Source organism: Solea senegalensis, linkage group LG1 (genome assembly GCF_019176455.1).
Source record: "Solea senegalensis isolate Sse05_10M linkage group LG1, IFAPA_SoseM_1, whole genome shotgun sequence".
Classification (NCBI taxonomy): Eukaryota; Metazoa; Chordata; class Actinopteri; order Pleuronectiformes; family Soleidae; genus Solea; species Solea senegalensis.
This window is the reverse complement of record NC_058021.1, coordinates 9132574-9150750: the sequence shown is the minus strand read 5'-3', so window position 1 is coordinate 9150750 and position 18177 is coordinate 9132574. Positions and strand designations below refer to the sequence as shown.

Below are 18177 nucleotides of genomic sequence, written 5' to 3'. Positions count from 1 at the left end.
GAAATATGCTTCCTGTTATCCCAAGAGTTTTCTGTCAACTCATATTATTTATATGTAACTGCAGATTATACGTGTGTTAACTGAAGCAGTGGGAAAGAAGTATTAATGAAGAATAGTGTCATTTGTTCTGAGAATGTTCTTTAGTACTTACAAACTGGAGCTGGGACAGGAGTATAAAAAAGCCACATGTCCTTCACCATCATAATCCTAAACTGTAATCTATGACAAAGTATGACAAATGACAAACTACAAGCATGCACCGCAAATCTATTCTAATTCATACTTGTGTGGTTTTATTTTTTCAGTCTTTGTTATTTCATATTTGTGTGCCTTTGTTTGATTTTTTGTGCACTTCTTATATCAGTGTACCAACCAGTGACAATGAAACCCTACTATTTGATTCTATTCTTGGGGGGGGGGTTACTGTTCTGACACACAAGTTGAATAATAAACAGTTTGTCACTCATACCAATTTGAGCATGATGTCCATTCAGTGCTAAAACCTTTTTCAGTCTGTCTCAGAACTCTTTCTCTTCACCCAAATGCAGGAAAGGGAACAGTGCCTTTATAATTACGACCTCCTTCCTCACCTGGGGTTGCAGGACTCTGACCTCTTTTGTTTGTGCCTGCTAATGTCTCCTTTTTACTGTGATGTCTAATTGCATTTCCGATCTGCCTGGCCTTCCTCACAGTCCCATGGTTGCCCAGGGTGGTGAAGACACCAACGGGGTTGATCCCTTTCTCATTTGCCGACACTGTGCAGTGTCGGAGAACTGAGGCAAATGCTGGAAACAGCTGGGAGACAAACTATTCCCGAGCTGGGAGTTTCTTTTGTCTTTTAAGTCCTTCAGCACAACCCTGACTTTCACCTTGACCTCTGTGAGTTATGCAAAGGAAAACACATGAAGCTAAATTGCTTAAAGAGGATGGGTTTGACATCATCACCTTGGGCTAAACAATATCTTTAAACAATACCGCGGACCTCGCACAGGATGAAAAACACAATCCACCAAAGTCAGTAGAACCGCCAACTATACAGCAATCACACAGCACTGTTCATATTTAAGATTTGATGAGTTCATATTACTTTATATATAATCAGATCATTTTAATTGTTGATACAGCATTGCTGAGAAAAAGAGAGAGTGGCTCCTGTGGGATCCATAAATTATTTAAAAAAAATACATAACCCACCCAATTAAAACACAAAAAAGTGGCAGTAATTGTTTTGGCATGCATTGCCTTGGTAGCGTCTCCTAACTATAGATTTCCAAACTGGGATGGACGACACACTCGACTCATTCACTCTCGCTCGTCAAAAAACAACCTTTTCCGGCGATTCTTCCTCATCCGTTTTACTGAGAAAGAGTGACTAAGCTTGAGCAACTGCACTTATTTGGTATCAATTGCTAGTAAATCAATCCTTAGCTTGAAACCTATACATGCTCACGTCTTCCTGATGATTTGTCCCATTTTGATGTTAGAGTTGTGAAAGCTAACATCCAAAGTGATGTGAGCCCGAAACACGGTGCGGTGTTGCCGCAGTAGATTGGAGGAACCCAACATCTTCACTGTGAAGGACAGACTCCCAGGCCTCAGGCAGAGGGACTGAGCTTGATTGGACTTAAAGGTGATATGTAAGGAGTTTATTATATTAAGTCATAAAATGACCACAGCTTTTCACAAGATTAAGGAAACTTGTTCAATTGGAATATTGGCTTCACTGATGCAATGGGGCAGCTGCAAATTTTCATTTTCATTTGGTTTGGTGTTTTTGGGATGCCAGCAGAGAAAGTGGCTCGCTGATATTGTCTGAACATTGCCAAACCTAAAAAGCCTCACTACCCCTCTCAAAAACATCTCAACCAAAGACAAAGAAAATTAGGGTCTGCAGTGGAGATACTTTAAACTGTAGACAGCTGAGAGTGGAGTCTCTGGTGGATATTTTGTATCCTAATTTATTTTTATATTTTGTAAAATGTGATAGTTTTGATTTCATTAACCATTTAAAACCCTGAAGGTCACTGTTTTTACATATTTTACTGTTGCACATATGTCCCCTCTGCCAAGGCACTTTAAACCGGGCTGTCTACATCTGCATCCTCTTTTGGAAAATTACAAAGCAGTGTTTCAGGATGAGGTTTGTCAGAAAGTCGTTTCTACTTCATGTCAATTGTTCAGCAGCAACTGAGACTTGCCCTGGTGGTGTTAGGCCTTATACTGTCTCCATCTAGTGTCCATATCAAGGTATTGCCATGCTGAAATTGGAGGGAAATTGATATATGATTAATTAAAAATGAAGTTTCCATCTAGTTGGACTTCCTTTGACATCTATCTATCTATCTATCTATCTATCTATCTATCTCAAAACAAACACTTTCACACGAAATGTTTTTAAATGCAACATCATGATGGATTATGAAGATATCACTTTAATGCCGACCAGACTTGAAGTTCATTGGCCCCCAGGACAATTTGGGGGTGTGGCCCCTGATCTGTGTGCGGCAGAGTAAACTGGCGCACCTTCCTCATCTCCGCATGTGCAGCTGTTAAAAGAAAAGTGTTTGTTTTTTAGAACTGTAGCCTGTGTGCGGTGTTTCCCCTACAAACTCTGTCGTCACTGTCCAATCAGTCACGACTGCGTGTGTGTGTCTGTGCGTGTGTGTGTCTGTGTGTGTGTGTGTGTGTTAACGTGTACATCTTCCTCCTCCTCCACCGCCCTCAGATGCATTTGGGTTTTCCCTGCACATGAGAAGACCAGCCAGTAGAAGCGTCTTCATCGAGAGTGGGTCTTCTGTAACCTGGAGTGTTTGTGCAGCAGCAGCAGCAGCAGCAGCAGCATGCAGGTGCAGGCTGCTGGGACAGGAACAGCTGATACCGACGCTACTGTAAACAGTAGCAGCAGCAGCAGCAGCGGCAGCAGCAACACAGACGTCGACGAAAGCGACGGTGCAGAGCAAAGGATGGAGAGGACAGTGCTGAGCGAGCAGCAGCATCATCACAGGACCAACAACAACCAGCTGCAGCCGCAGACGTCCTCCACGCCGTCCAGTGTGCTGGGTGAGTGTCACAGAGTGGGAAGAAAACACGGGTGAAACACGGACGTTGAGTCCATTCTGCATGACGCTTCAGGCGGCCGCGCATTAAAGAGGCACGACAGACTCCACTGAAGCACTGACTCACTGGAGGACTGGAATTAATGGTCAGAGGGTTTATTTTTTTATTTTTTTTATGTTTTGTTTTTTGTTACATTTCTGTGCGTCTTTCCTTTACCGCATTCCGGGTGAGACAGACAGACAAGACAGGCCCGGGAGGAGTGTGAGGCGGTGTGGTCCACAGGTGCACGCAGGACACAGAGACGTGCATGTCCCCACAGACAGACAGACAGACAGACAGGCAGACTGACTGTGTAGAGACAGTGTTGCATGCTCAGATGTCAGCTGTGTGTCTCAGGTGTTGAGGATTTCACACGAGAATCACTGGACTGGTGAGTAAGCACAATACTGGTGTCACGGTGATTTATGGGATGAGGAAAAGCAATCAGTATTTGCATATAATGTCCCTTTATTGCAGGAAAGCACTGGGCAACTATTCTGTAATAATAAATAGTTTATGGTGATATGACCCTCTTTAATCGTTAGGGGTTCATCGTACATGCATGAAAAATATAAACGCTCTCACTTTCCAAGATGTAAGATGTAAACATGTAAGGCTTATTTCACACTCCAGCTTTACTGCAGTGATCCATCCACCTGGCAGGTGAGACATGTCAAGATACTGATTAAAGAGCGGTGTGTCATTGGTCAACGTGGCTCTCATTGGACACAGTCTTGGCGGAGTGATTTATACTGTATGTCAGTTGTAGCTGCATGGGTGCACATGGTGGAGTAGTGGCCAGCACTGTTGCCTCACAGCAAAAACACCCGGGATTGTGACCGATCGAGGGTCTTTCTGCGTGGAGTTTACAGTTTGAATGGATGGTTGGATGGACACTCTGAAATTTAGAGGGTTCGCGACACTCTAAATTGACCGCAGGTGTGAGAGTAGATGGGTGTTTGTCTCTATGTGGCCCTGTGATGGACTGGCGACCTGTCCACGTTGTACCCCGCCCTACCATCACCCTATGTCAGCTGAGATTGCACAGCGGCCCCCCCACGACAGGTCTTAAGTCTTATATAGACCCTCTGTAAGCCATTGTAGAAAAAGCAGCAGTGTTAGTCAGTGATTTGGTTTGGATTGCATCATATCATTTGGCAAACATGCACACAAACACACGACTAAGCAACTGATTAAAGACGGATTTTTGCTCAAGAAGAGAAGCGATAGAATATACAAAGCGACCTGTAGGTTAAACACATGACAATGGCAGCAACAAGGACACCACAGTGCAGGACCTAAAATCCTGGATTACAGACATGTACGGAGTGAAACCGTCCAGTTCAGTGAACGATGAATATATCAGTCAGTCACTGTGGCCATCGGGACTGAGTGAAGAATTGATGTGTGAAAGAAGAAGAAACATGTCTCACTAATGACACTGCTTGTTTTTTCTTCTTTTTTTTGAGAGACAGACTTGAAAAGCTTGTTTGCTTGTACATATTTGCTTTGCTTCCTCCCTCTTATATTTGCTCAGTCATATGACCAATGCAGCAAAGTCAACCTTCACGTTGGCTAGACAATTGTTTTGACCACTGCTGTCATTTTGTCTGACGGGAGTAAATCAAAAGGGGCACGGATCAATGTCAGTGATGAGTGGCGTGGTGACCCCTAATGACTAATCTGTCATCTCTGTCATTGATCATCGTCATGGGAAATTATTCTCACGCTGTCTCATTGATATTCTCTAATCACTTTGAACTTTATTAACTCGCAAACCTCATCTTCTTCACCTTTGCTTTCTTGTCAGATAAATTATTTGGGAAGCGGCTTCTTCAGGCCAGACACTACATTATGTCGCGGAAGTCCTGGCTCAAGATGGTGCCCACCGAAAACTGTGACATCCTGATGACATTTCCAGGTACAGTAGAAAATGTTTCCAACACTGTGTGTTTCTATCAAAAGGTAAATGACCATTTCCTTTGTCGCCTTTCAGTGACTTTATTTGTTTTTACAGAGGGTTTGTCTTTTGAAAATCGCCTTAAATAATACACTTTTAAATGCTGTAAACCCTCCTCTGTACTGAATACAATACAAAGGCTCTTCAGCATGAAGCCACAGAACCACTGGGCCTGCAAATATTTCATAATAAAAGCCCCGTTGAGGTAGATAGATAGATAGATAGATAGATAGATAGATAGATAGATAGTCCTCTGTGACTGCGGGCATTTTGTGTGTTTACAGCACCCGGGTGCTGTTTGGCCTGTCTGTTTCTATACAGGAGCAAACACCAGTGCTTTTGTCAAACAGGCCTGCTAAGGTGCAAACATTAAGTAAATGTTGACACAGAGTCAAGGTTTGCTTCAAGTAATTTCAAGTAATATTTCAAAATCTCCCTCCAGATATGATGGATGACCACACTCTGCTGTGGCTCCTGAATCAGATCCGTGTTGGAATCCCTCAAGTCAGCATTCAGATTCGACAACATAAACACACCCAGGCACACGCCTTCTTCATCACGACGACATTTGAAAAGTAAGACTTTGAAACTGTGTTTGTTTGTTTGTTTGTTTTTGTCTGCGCTGATTGCCCATCCACTACTGAGCAGTTGTTTTTCCCCATTGTTTTGCCCCCTCTTGACCAGACTAGACACTCATTGGTCCTCGGGTCATTTGAGTTTGACACCCCTGCCTTAAAGCATCATTTATCGCTTCACTCAGTGATCAGAGGTTCTTCTCCATCATCTTTAACGTGCTGTCCATTCGCCCTCAGTTTACTACGAGGAGCCGAGCAGATGGGCATGCACAAAGCTGTCAAGTCTCACTTTGGTGGTGGGATGCGTCGCTTCTCCTGTGAGGAGGACAACATCTATGAAAACATTGGGAGTGAGCTGTGCTTCTTCACCTCACAGGTTAGTGGTCGTCACACTTATTTGCAGCAGTGAATATTATTGTTTTATTCTTGTTCATTTTATTAAAAAAGGTTAATAGTCTCAGTGTGTATTGCACCTATAGCACATGATTCATTAATGTGTCGTAATTGCACTCAGGAGCGTCAGAGCATCATTAAGTATTGGCTGGACAACCTGCGGGCCAAACAGGGGGAGGTGCTTCACAACATTCACTTCCTGGAAGGACAGCCAATCAGTCTGTGTTATTTAACTTTTTTCCACATTGTTCCCAAGTATCTTTTTTTCTGAAATGCAGCCTTATATAATACCTTTTATTTATTTATTTTTATTTTAGTGTGTCTTTTTTTTGTAATCCCTGTCATGGTCCACATCTCCTCTCCAGCCCCTCCCCCCTCATCAGCAATGTCACACTCACCTGGATCAACAGCTGGGGATCCAGGTGAGTGTGGATCCCAGCTGCCTGTTCCCCCTCATTAGACCAATCAGCAGAGTTTTTCCTCACAAAAAGAAGCAAAAAGAAGAGTAACCGTTGCATATTTGGTCAAATAGGACACAGAACTCGCCCAAATTGGTTTGTTCATTTATTCGTCATTTGTAGTTCCAGAACTGGTGGCTCGGGGAGTGATCCATCAGATGTTTCCTCTACATGAGCAGAGGATCCTCAACCAGCTCATGACATCTTGGGTCCAGGCAGTGTGTGAACGTCAGCCGCTGGGTAGGAAGCGTGACACTTTTATTTTGAAGAAAACTGACACGTGAAGCAGACCTGAGTCATTTATTCTGTCACTTCAACTAACATGATCAAAGACTATGATCGTTTTGTTAATGCAGTATCGTAACACAAAAGATCTTTAGCCTTTAACAGTTTCATCTGTTTTTAAGATGATATCTGTGACTACTTTGGGGTGAAGATTGGCATGTACTTTGCCTGGCTGGGTTTCTACACAAACTCCATGCTTTACCCTGCTGTCATTGGCTTTCTGCTCTGGATACTAGCAGAGGCTGACCAGGTACCTGATACTGAACTAGTGCTGATTTGTGATTCTGGTTTTTACCTTTGTATTAGGTTGTATAGTATTAGTTGATGTTTTCATGTCATTTCTTTATTGCAAACATTATGCCGTCGTTATCGCAGTCACAGTTGGAACACATTATTTAGGCTTTCATTATTTCCCTTCCAGATTATTTTAATTGTCTTTTGTGTTGTGACAGGCGCCCTGGCTCGTCTCCAGCTCTTTAAACATGCTGCTGCCAGATTAATCTTTGGGAACTTATAGATGATCCCACATAACCCTTATTCATGCCTTACTACACTTGTTACACTTTAATTTCCACTTTTAGCATTTTACTCAGGCTCTGAAGTCTTCTGTCCCCGCTTCAATAATATCAACCTAATCAGTTAAACGTTTGAATAAACACTATACAACTCACTTCTGCAAGCTGGCTTTTAAACAGTATCAATTTTAATTTAGTGCATACATTGTGCACCTTGTATGTCTGTATTTGTGTCTTCTGAGTCTGTGTTGATGCTTCATGTGTTGTGTGACCTCTGTAACTTGTGCTCAACTTTCAGTTTGCTTTAATGCAGTAAAATTGTAGTTAGAGTTACGAGTTAGAGAAAGTCATAGTGCATACATACATACATATATATATATATAAAAAACCCAAATGTCATTCATTTGTGACATTCGCTCCTTTCAAAAATCATTTCAAAGTTGGGTATAGCCTGTCTGATTCTGTTCTCTCTGTTCCTGCACAGACCAGTCAGGATATCTGCTGTGTGGTATTTGCCCTCTTCAACGTTGTGTGGGCAACATTGTTTCTGGAGCGCTGGAAGAGGCGAGAGGCAGAGCTGGCCTACAAGTGGGGTACCTTGGACACCCCTACAGAGTCCTTGGAGGAGCCCAGGCCTCAGTTTAGGGTGAGGGTTGTGTCTGTTTCCCAGTGTTGTTGAGGTGAATTTTGTGAAAACATAAATCTTAGAGGTCACACACTGAGATTTCCTTCGAGTCAGAGTGTGAGGCTTCCTCTCACGTAAAGTGCCACATCCCTCTGTAGTTTTCTGCTGAACACTGAGTACTTGCACAACTCTAGATTGACAAAGACAACAAGGAAATGTGATCAGTCTTGGCACGTGGACTCTGAAAAGGGAGTGGGGGAGGGTGAGGAGGCGCCGTGTGTGGTGCAGAATGGTGGCAGATGACGGTGAAAGGAATGCGTAACTCACTGTTGCAGACAAGCCCGGCTAGCTCAGTCGGTAGAGCATGAGACTCTTAATCTCAGGGTCGTGGGTTCGAGCCCCACGTTGGGCGTGGCATGTTTTGCCCCAGATGATCACACCTGATATTAAATCCTGTATCCTGGATGTGTCTACTGTGACCACATCAATGTGTGTTAGTCAAATACACACTGACCTTATCACCTGAAGAGAACAAAACAAAATGATGACGATGTGTGTGTGTTGGTGAATGTGCTTGTCTGTGCAGACACAGACAGGAGTGACGGAGAGAGAGAGAGAGGAGAGAGAGAGAGAGAAAAGAGGCCCTCGAGTGACTAGTGAAAAAGTTTTAACCACAAGAAGAATGGGGAGATATCGTATGAGGATCAGGGTTAATATAAGTGCGGTGGCTGCAAACAAATTCATGTCAGTCTGCTGATAAGCGATAATGCATAATCAACCGCTGATCAGATGACGTCAGCTGAGGAGTCTCAAATCCATCCTGAGGATTGATTTGCAATTTTTTGCACAGTTTGCACACACGTGTCTTCAATCCCGCTCTGAGTGTGATTTCTGGGATTGGATCCGAGGACACATTGGAATTGTTTAGACCTGTAACGTGGCCATGATGACCATGGTTGGATGTCAGGGAACTACGGTGGCCCTTACATACCACCTTTTACAATTCTCTCGGCTCTCTGCCGTGCAGCCTCTTCCTTTGTTAGTTTCAGATTTTATGTGGGCCGGTCGCTCTTCTCTCCAGGCTGCAGTAGATGCATGTTGGTGCATATAAAAGGCTTATTCACAGGCTATGGCTATATTTTTTAAGTGATTACAGTAAATAGGTGTGGATAATATATTCCATTTCTGCCCATTCGTCCTCTTCTCTCTCCGAAATGTGGCACTTATCGAGTTTTGTGTCACTTAGCAAACAAAAAAAATCTACAATACGGCAAACATTTTTGAAACAAAGTGGAAGGCAAACACATCAAAAGAAGAAGAGCACATCCATTAAACCAATCCATATTCTAGTTAGTATGACGGCAAACACAGAAATAGTCTCTTTGTCTCTGCAGGGTGTAAAGCGCTGCAGCCCCATAACAGGCTGTGAAGAGTTCTACTATCCTCCCTGGAAGAGAGCCATGTTCAGATGGCTCGTCAGCCTGCCCATCTGCCTCCTCTGCCTCTGTTTTGTCTTCTTTGCTATGCTCCTCTGCCTGGAATTGCAGGTCTGAACAGCCAAAGGGGGATGGGATTTTCGAGCACATATGTTTTATTGTATTATTACTCATCATGATATATAATAACACATATTCATCACGCTAATTGTCCTTTCAGGAAGTGGTGATGGAGATTCAGGGGCTGCCTGGTATTACACGATTTATTCCTAAGATACTTCTGGCCATTACTGTAACCATTTGTGATGAAGTGTATAAGAAGATTGCTTACTGGCTCAATGACATGGGTGAGAAACACAAAGTCAACACAACAGTGAAGCATTCTCTCTGTGACAGATGAATGCCTTGATAATAATCTGATGAAAATGTAACACATGGTTTTTACTGTCGTTCAGCTGTATGTTGTTGAATCACGTTTCTCTTATCTCTCTATCTAGAGAACTACAGACTTCAGAGTGCCTATGAGAATAATCTCATTATCAAGATGGTTTTAGTAAGTCCTGCTTCAGTGTCACGGATGAATAGAGAGAATTTGTGCTGCGTGAGTGAGGGTTTGACTTTCTTTTTGAAATTTCTGGTTTTACACAGTTTGAATTCATCAATTCGTACCTTAGCCTTTTCTACATTGGATTCTACCTCAAGGACATGGAGCGACTGAAGGAGGTAGCAACAACATTCAGCTCTATCTTGTTTTGTTATGTGTTATGTGCCACCTGTTGAGTCAGCCCCAGCATGCACCTGCAGGTTTTGACATTAACACATTAAGATAGTCCTCTCCCTATTACATCAATGTAATCATAGATGGAGAGTGATGAGGTCAGACTGCAATAAACACGAGTTGTCTGATTGACATTGTCACTATTCTATTAACAGTAAACTATGTAGGTTGCAAAACATGTACAATTTATAATGATGTAAAAGCTAAACAAGGGCCCTGTGTTTACTGTACATATCATACATTAACACTATAGATACAATCGATGAATTATGTTCTCCTTCTCCTCCCAGATGTTAGCCACTCTACTGATCTTTCGCCAGTTCCTACAGAACATCAAAGAGGTTCTTCAGCCTTATCTCTACGAGCAAAATAAGCTGGGTGTCTTCACTCCAAAGGTGCTTTGGGAGCTACTCCAAGCCATCATGCTCAAATATGGCCGCCTGGCTCTGGGAAAGGCTCAGGCCTCAATGACAGCCTACTCCTTCCTGGGTCCCAGAGAGATCCCTGTCAATCACAGTGCTAACAATAACTCGGAGCCAAAGAGAAGAGGGGATCTGAAAGCTGGATTCAGGCTCTCAGAGGAAGAGTGGGACATGAGTGACAGTGCTCTGAAACAACGCAAGGTCAGTTTCACGGAGAAGGTGGACTACCAGGACGACGCAACAGAAGTGCAGGCAGGGGAATACAGCTTCCTCGAGGACAGTCCTACACTGGTGGAAGACGGGATGGATCCATCAAGTATTTTTGACAGCTGTGATGAGGACAGTGATTGTGAACTGCTGTCTCACGTACGTGGTCTGCCTAATATTATGATTAATCATTTGTAGCCAAACTGCAGCCTTAACAAAAATCATCTTCTCTTCTCAATACAGTCCAATGCATTTCACATCGAAAACTCATCTCAGCGGATCTGACAAAGCTTTCCATTGAATTCTGATTTGCCCCTATGCTTTGACAGGCCATGAAAGAGAGTGTCACTGTGTCTCCCCTCAAGGAATCTGACTCATTTTGTCAGAGAAGAAAGAACATATGTGAGGGGGGAAAAGAGGATAAGAAGTCATGGATCGATCCACCGGAAGAACCTAAAACTGTCTCTCTGACCCAGGCTGAGATGGAGAGCTGCATGCAGACATATGAGGTGGGACTCAAATGAGACATTTGAAAAATCAGGTTCAATAAAACATCCCATTTATCCAAATTCACAGCATGTCTAAATGTGCGTTCATCATGTTTTTACCCAGCAGGGCACTCTTCAAGACTACCAGGAGATGTTCATTCAGTTTGGGTATGTGGTGCTCTTCTCCTCTGCTTTCCCCTTGGCAGCCATGTGTGCACTGATCAATAACATCATTGAGATCCGCAGCGATGCCCTGAAGCTCTGTACCGGCCTTCAGAGGCCGTTTGGACAGAGAGTGGAGAACATTGGACAGTGGCAGGTCAGTGTTTGCTTTCTGTTTGTGAGAACAAGCCATTGGGGCTACGATTAATGAAGTCCAGAGTATCTCATTTCCTGTAAATGTCTGTCTCGCTCTGTTTCTCTCACCACCAGACTGCAATGGAGGCTATGGGCCTGATAGCCATTATAGTTAACTGTTACCTGATTGGTCAGTGTGGGCAGCTCCAGCGTCTGTTTCCCTGGTTGAGTCCTGAGATGACCATCATCTCCATTGTTCTACTGGAGGTATGTAGGTTTGTCCAGGAGTAGCATGTAGTTTTAAGAATAGTTTGTTTCTTTGTTTTTAACCCAACACGACACCTTTTAAAGATGTTTCTATATTGTGCATTTACGCATTTAAAAATGGAAACGTACTATACAAACAAAGAAAAACGACATCCTTTCTGGTGTGTGAAGGCCACTGTAGTTCCCAGAGTTCGCTGTGTGTGTTCCGTCTCAACATGAATCGTCAAACTCATACACACGGGTCCTTTCATAACTTAAATGGCAATAACGTCAATCACCTCCGTCCAGTCTCCCTTTCCTATCCAAAATCCTTGCAGCTCAGATTCTTGCTCACCTCTCTGACAATTTCATACGCACAATTCCAGTCTTGTTTTTGCCCAAAGAACGTCTTATGGCTGCTGACTCTGGAGTAATAACCATCCTCATCCTGCTCGATATATATCTCTGGCCACACTCAATTCAATTAAAAACATTCACATCCTACTCCCCTCTGTTTCTGAAGGCTCTATTTTCAGGCCTATGCAATTTATTATCTACCTCTTCCATCTCTGCCACATATTCTGTAACTAAATTCAGCTCCACTGATATCAGCTCTACCTGTCCACCCACCTCCCTCTCTGACTTCCTACAGAAAGTCAGGGAGATACAGTGACAAAACTGGACATCAAAGACTCACAGCTCAATACGCCACCTTCAGTGCCTATAAATAAAATGTACATTTAATATTACTGTACAAATGTGCATGGCCTGTGATTTGTTGTTTTTGTGAATGTGCAAAAATCACAACAAAAAATATTCATAAAGGAACAAAAGACTTAGCAAGTGTTTGTGGTTTGGGAATGAAAGTTGACATTTTGTTATCGCAAAAACAAAAACATTTAAAAACCCATGATGTGATTGTGCTGTTGTAACCATGTGTTGAGCTTGTCCCTTTGGTGCTTGTCTTGGTGGTTTACAGCACTTTGCAATCCTCCTTAAGTACGTCATCCATGTTGCCATCCCTGATATCCCTGGCTGGGTAGCAGAGGAGATGGCCAAGCTAGAGTACCGACGAAGGGAAGCTTTCAAGGTATAGTTGTATCATAGCTTGAAAGACCTTCGCCAGTGGCTTGCTGCTGCACATTGTGCAATGTATGTAATATTTGCATATCCGTATCCATGTGTGTTCCTCGATCTGTTAGTGTGCCTTGTCCAAACATGTACACCAGTACTGCCTTTTTTTTGTCTGTTGATGAGAAATCTATTTGTATAGTAGAGTATTATGGACTCTATTATGGCACTTTAAGCTCGTGATCTAAACTGCTAAGCCATCTCTCACTCTGTAATAACCTGATGAGCTTACACTTTGGCTTCCTTTCTATGACCCCCTTTTTATCCATGCCTCCCTGTTTAGAAGCACGAGCAGCAGGCCCAGCAACACTTCCAACAGCAGCTCAGGCGCCGGCGTGAAGAGGAGGAGCTTCAGCGCCAGGTGGAGCTGCAGGCCGAGGCGCGCCAGGAGAGTGAGTACCACAAGGCAGACAGCCAGCACCAGCATCACCATGACAAATCAACGGGGGGGAAGCCAGGGGACAAGCCAAAAAGACCTAGCTCTCTGCTGGGAAATAACAACGTGATGAAGCTGAAGCAGATCATCCCTCTCCAGGGGAAGTTCTCCTCTGGCACCTCACGCTCGCCAGCCCAGTCCCCGACAGGAGGTGAGGCAAAGCTTACGGGATTTTTGAAGTTCCTGAAGTCAACGGAGGTCAAAAAAGAGCCAGCTGTGGCACCTGGAGCAATGCCAGGGTCAACAGTGACCTCTTCAGTCCCCCCTAGTGGCCAGGAGAGGTCACAGTCCCCAAACAGGACATTCAGTCCTGGAAAGCTGTTCAGTTTCAGCAAGTCCGAGGGCACTATTGTGTGTGCCAATGGGACACAGCTACCAACTCAGGCTGCAGGCACCCAGCCACACAAGTATGACTTAAACACAACCCCAGAGAAATTACCCTCAAACGAGTCTGATAAAGGAGAATCAAGACAATTGACTGATTTAGAAAACTCTAGTTAATTCATGAACAGCCAATGCAAGGTAATATTCTAATGGGGAGCAATGTACAAATGCTCAGGCAGCATTCAGAGACAGCAACTCACCGGCACTTTAGAAGAGAACATGTTAGTCTCAAGGACCACATGTAAAGTCAGTGAGAGTTAGATTTTCACCCATGATGCAACTCAACTCAAAGTACTTCACTGTATCTAACACTTATTATTATCTTGCTTCCAAGTAACATGTACAGTAAGTATTTGAATGGGGCTTGAGATATGTTTACTTAGGGTTTCAAATACTGCATGACTGCCTTCATAACAGCACCTGGTTATGTAAAAGATTTTTTTTATATATATATAAAAAAAAAAACACAAAGCAAAGAATGACACTTATCAATAAGTCAATTTGACAAAATGATAATTAACAGCAGCTTCCTGTTCCAGGTCTGTGTCTCCTGTATTAAATGCATGTTGCTTCATGAGCATGCATTATGTGTCAGCCATGTTTTTTCGGTTAAGCACTTTTAAAGCCATTGTATTCTTCCGCAATAGGTCAGATTAGCCACTGTGACCATGAAAAAAAATCTTCTATTTTTCTTAACTTTGATTTTCTATGAATTATTTTACTACATAAATCAGTGAATGTACTTCTATGATGCAAATAACTCTCACTTGAATAAACATCCCTAAAGAAGTAAAACATTAGCTGATTTTGTTAACAGTTAATAAATACAATTGGATGATTGACCGTGTTATTGGGTTCATTTGTTTCCCTAGTATGCATAGTAACTCCGTTACAGCCCTACCATAACAAACTCTTATGAATAAATTACATTTCATACTATTTGAGCAAACACCAACAATACAATGTAACATTTTCTTCAGTTTTAACTTTTACTGTGTGTTTGTGTATATATATATATATACTGTATATACAAGAACAAGATCTGAAATTTACACAATTTATACAATAACATCAAAGCAAAGCATTAAATGATATAGACACCTCATAAACACAATCAGGTGATGTGATACGCACCATATCACAAAAAGTAGAATTAACACACTCCTCTATGAAGAGCGAGAGAAAATAAAACACAAAATGTCAAAAAGTTAAAAATGTCAGTTGAGAAACTTAATGTACATCACATCTACTTGGACTGACTTACATAAGCATCAAACCTGAACAGATAATCAGCAAACCTCTGAACAGCAAAGTTGAACACAAATAAACAAGGATTTCAAACAAATCACTCTTACATAATTACCTTTGTACAAACGTGCAAATGAAATGAAACAAAACGCTTGTTTTTTGGCTAAATGGAAAAATGAAATGACAATATGGCTCACTTGAAGATCTGATGAAAAGGACGAGAACAGTCACAATATTCACACTTTTGAGGAGCAGACAACTTAACAAGCAACAAAAAAAGACTGTTTATGTGGCCCTACTAACAAATGCAAATGAAAATGTATCCTTAGTATGACCTATTTGAGAACAGATCAAAACAGTGATAGGCAACAGCCCTTGAGCAGCTTTAGTCTAAATTTACACATACTTGAAGTCTGTTTTATAAAATATTGTGCTGGTCATGCAAATACACCTGTACAATTTGTCATCTCAAAGTAATGAACATCAAACTTGGACTGTGGCTACAAAATTTACAAAAAAAGAGTCTTCATCCCCTGGCATGACTATATTGGCTTGAATGCAACCTTGTTTGAAGGACATGCTGACACCCTATCAGCTTAGCAGTGATTCATTTCTTCCTGAAACAACAATCTGAATGGGGGGGGGTCTCTAAAACACAGTGAGGACACACTCACACCCTCTTAAGGCAATGAAAGATTGTTAATGAGGAGAAAAACACACACAGTCCATAACAAAACCCAGTATGAATCATCAATCAAACCAAGGAACTGTGCAGTTGAACTTTCACTGTAATGAAAGTAATCACACAGACTGAATGAACTAAAATAATTATTTAAGGGCATTCCATAGACAGTTCAAATTTCAAACAATAAATCTTAAGGGAATGGGAGCTTAAAAAGGAAGATGCCACTAACTCAATACAAAAACATGCATATCTCAGAGATGGTATGAATGACTACAACTTTAAACCTTTAAATAGAAGCAGTGGAGCTGTGCCATTACTCTCTGCATATTTCAAGGAAACTGTGAGCATACGTGAATGATAACCAGAGTGGTTGAAGTATAAGGAGGTAGATGTATCTTAGTTTTAAAAAGACATAGCTTTGAGGAAGTAAAGTAAATAGTGAGGGAAAATCATTAAGTGAGGAAAAAAAGCTTTTGTCTAAGAAGATCTGTCAGCCTTTGAAAGTGAAATTACAACAACCACAGTCTGAAAATAATTGAATCCTGTTTCTTCTGAGTCAAAGCCTAGGTTTGCAGACTGGCAGCACAGTGCTTTATGAATCCTCATTTGGTTCTCGATCATCTGTTCTTGCAATTTTTCGTGGAGGTGCCGTGTTGTCTCCCTCTGTGTGGTCCTGCTCTCGTTTTTTTGCTGCATTCTGATAATGTAAAGAAAGACATGTATCAATCAATGAACAGTAACACAGTGTGTAATGTGTACTGGGACATATAATACAATTATAAACAGCCCTCCCTTTTAAAAACAGTTTACCTTTTTGTCCCACTGTTGATGAAGATATCGCAACAGGATGTTTGTCTTCTCTGTGACAATGACTGAGTACAAACAACACAAAACCATATTAGATCATTAGAGGCACACGAGAGTAAAATGTAAATTAAAATTAGATTAAATCAGCCACTTAAACAAAAGAACCTTCTGCCTCTTGTGTGAAATGAGTAAAAGCCCAGAGAAAGTTCAGGGAAGAAGTTAGCACTCTGGTAGTTAAATGCTTTAATAAATAAATCAATGCACGGCAGTGTAAACACGGACACATTTTAGTTTGTACCTTTTCGCTGCTGTGAAATGATTATTTACCTGAGAATGCCTACTGTAGGTACTAGTGAAATCTATTTATCTATTGCAAAACTGCATATTGTAACAAAAGGGAGCTCCTCTGATCACCCATACCTTCCCAAGCATGTAACATACTAGAAAGGGATGTCATGAAAAACATGCAGTAGCTAATTTGTCCTCTCTCCTTATACTTACTCTGCTCTGATGGATATTCTCGGGTTGGTAAATACACCGAGGGTCGACGGTTCTGAAACAAAAGAAACAGGATGACTTTTCTTATAGTATTTCGTTAGTATTACAAATAACACTACTGTTGTGATCAAATAACGAATTTGAGGGTTTATTGACAATAACTCCTAATGTGAACAAAGGATCACGTACCGAGGCTTTACAGACCGAGTCCGCATGGAATCTGCTGAAGTTACTTTTGTTGTAGACTGGAAGTCCCTTTAGGAAATCTCCCTGTTGAAGAAGAAGGGTAAAAAAAAACCTTTCGTTTCACCAGTTTTGAAACAAGACAACATAAATCAACCCCAACATCCTGACATTTCACCAGTTAACATTAAGGTAATAACGTATGGGATTAAGTCAAACAGATCATTCACAATACAGTAGCTATTTGAACTAACAGAGGTGACACGGAAACATCCATAATCTTACCTTCTCCATTTCTGTCCCGCTCTTTGTTTGTTGACCACTTCTCACAGTCAGAGTAATAACAGGCAGATGCTAGTCCTTTAGCTAGCTAGCTGCTAAATCTTTACGTTTGTGTCGTAGCCAACTGTTTACGCGTTCGGAGGCTTCTAACGACAAGTACAAAATAAAAACCTACATGTGCCTTTGACGCATCGTGTCTCTTCCGCGCTAGAAGCATATACGTACGCGTTAAAGTGGCACAGTAAATGAGAGAAGACTGAACGATCTACGCTGGTTAACTTGCTTCGCGTTCACAACTCCATCTTTGTTGTTCCGATGCTCGGGGGCGGTGAGTGTGCGGATTTCGACGCATCTGATTGGTGGAACAGCAGTAGATGTGTGACGAAGGAGAAGAGTAAGATGCTGATTGGTCGGCAAGTGATTACGTAACAGACCAAGCCTCCAGTGCGGGGAAGGGGGGCGCGCTGTGGCAAGGAGGATTTAATAACAAAAACATGTAGTTTCTCGTGTGTTCGACTTCATGTACAGTATTTGTTTAAGTTTCTGCTCGACTCAATGGGTTGTGCTAATTGAACGTCGATGTATAAAGTAAGCGCAATATATCTTAACTTGAACTACAAGTGTAGTAACTAATAGTTAATGAATACAAAAGCACTGTCCATACTTGTTCAACAGATTTGATCATATAAACATCAGAAATAAAAAAAACCTGGATATTGTAGGGTTATTAAATGACTTTGAA

General features: G+C 41.9%; 2 protein-coding genes and 1 non-coding gene across 8 annotated transcripts; 2 read left to right on the top strand and 1 right to left on the bottom strand.

The window, feature by feature from the left end:
• The first annotated feature begins 2568 nt into the window (after positions 1-2568).
• LOC122772013 (anoctamin-8-like) lies at positions 2569-14572 on the top strand. Of its 6 annotated transcripts, none has more exons than XM_044029638.1 (18): positions 2573-3060; positions 4907-5017; positions 5499-5631; positions 5869-6007; positions 6146-6242; positions 6606-6722; positions 6890-7017; positions 7767-7928; positions 9302-9454; positions 9564-9690; positions 9841-9896; positions 9992-10066; positions 10412-10909; positions 11080-11259; positions 11363-11557; positions 11671-11802; positions 12761-12871; positions 13196-14572. In XM_044029638.1, exons 1-18 carry the CDS (start codon positions 2841-2843, stop codon positions 13847-13849), a joined length of 3288 nt encoding a protein of 1095 aa, XP_043885573.1. In that variant the 5' UTR covers positions 2573-2840; the 3' UTR covers positions 13850-14572. The 6 variants fall into 6 exon arrangements, with proteins under 6 accessions (XP_043885602.1, XP_043885573.1, XP_043885596.1 ...); XM_044029661.1 differs by having other exon boundaries at positions 2574-3060; positions 11116-11259; positions 11366-11557; XM_044029653.1 differs by having other exon boundaries at positions 2574-3060; positions 11116-11259.
• On the top strand, positions 8247-8319 carry trnak-cuu. Its single transcript has one exon. It is a non-coding gene; the product is annotated as a tRNA-Lys (tRNA).
• A 203-nt stretch (positions 14573-14775) lies between the features above and the next one.
• LOC122772054 (DET1- and DDB1-associated protein 1-like) lies at positions 14776-17913 on the bottom strand. The gene is made up of 5 exons (XM_044029714.1): positions 17439-17913; positions 17160-17240; positions 16974-17025; positions 16476-16537; positions 14776-16362 (listed from the first exon to the last, which is right to left on the bottom strand). The coding sequence occupies exons 1-5, from the start codon at positions 17445-17447 to the stop codon at positions 16258-16260; spliced, it is 309 nt and encodes a 102-aa protein (XP_043885649.1). The 5' UTR covers positions 17448-17913; the 3' UTR covers positions 14776-16257.
• Positions 17914-18177: the final 264 nt, after the last annotated feature.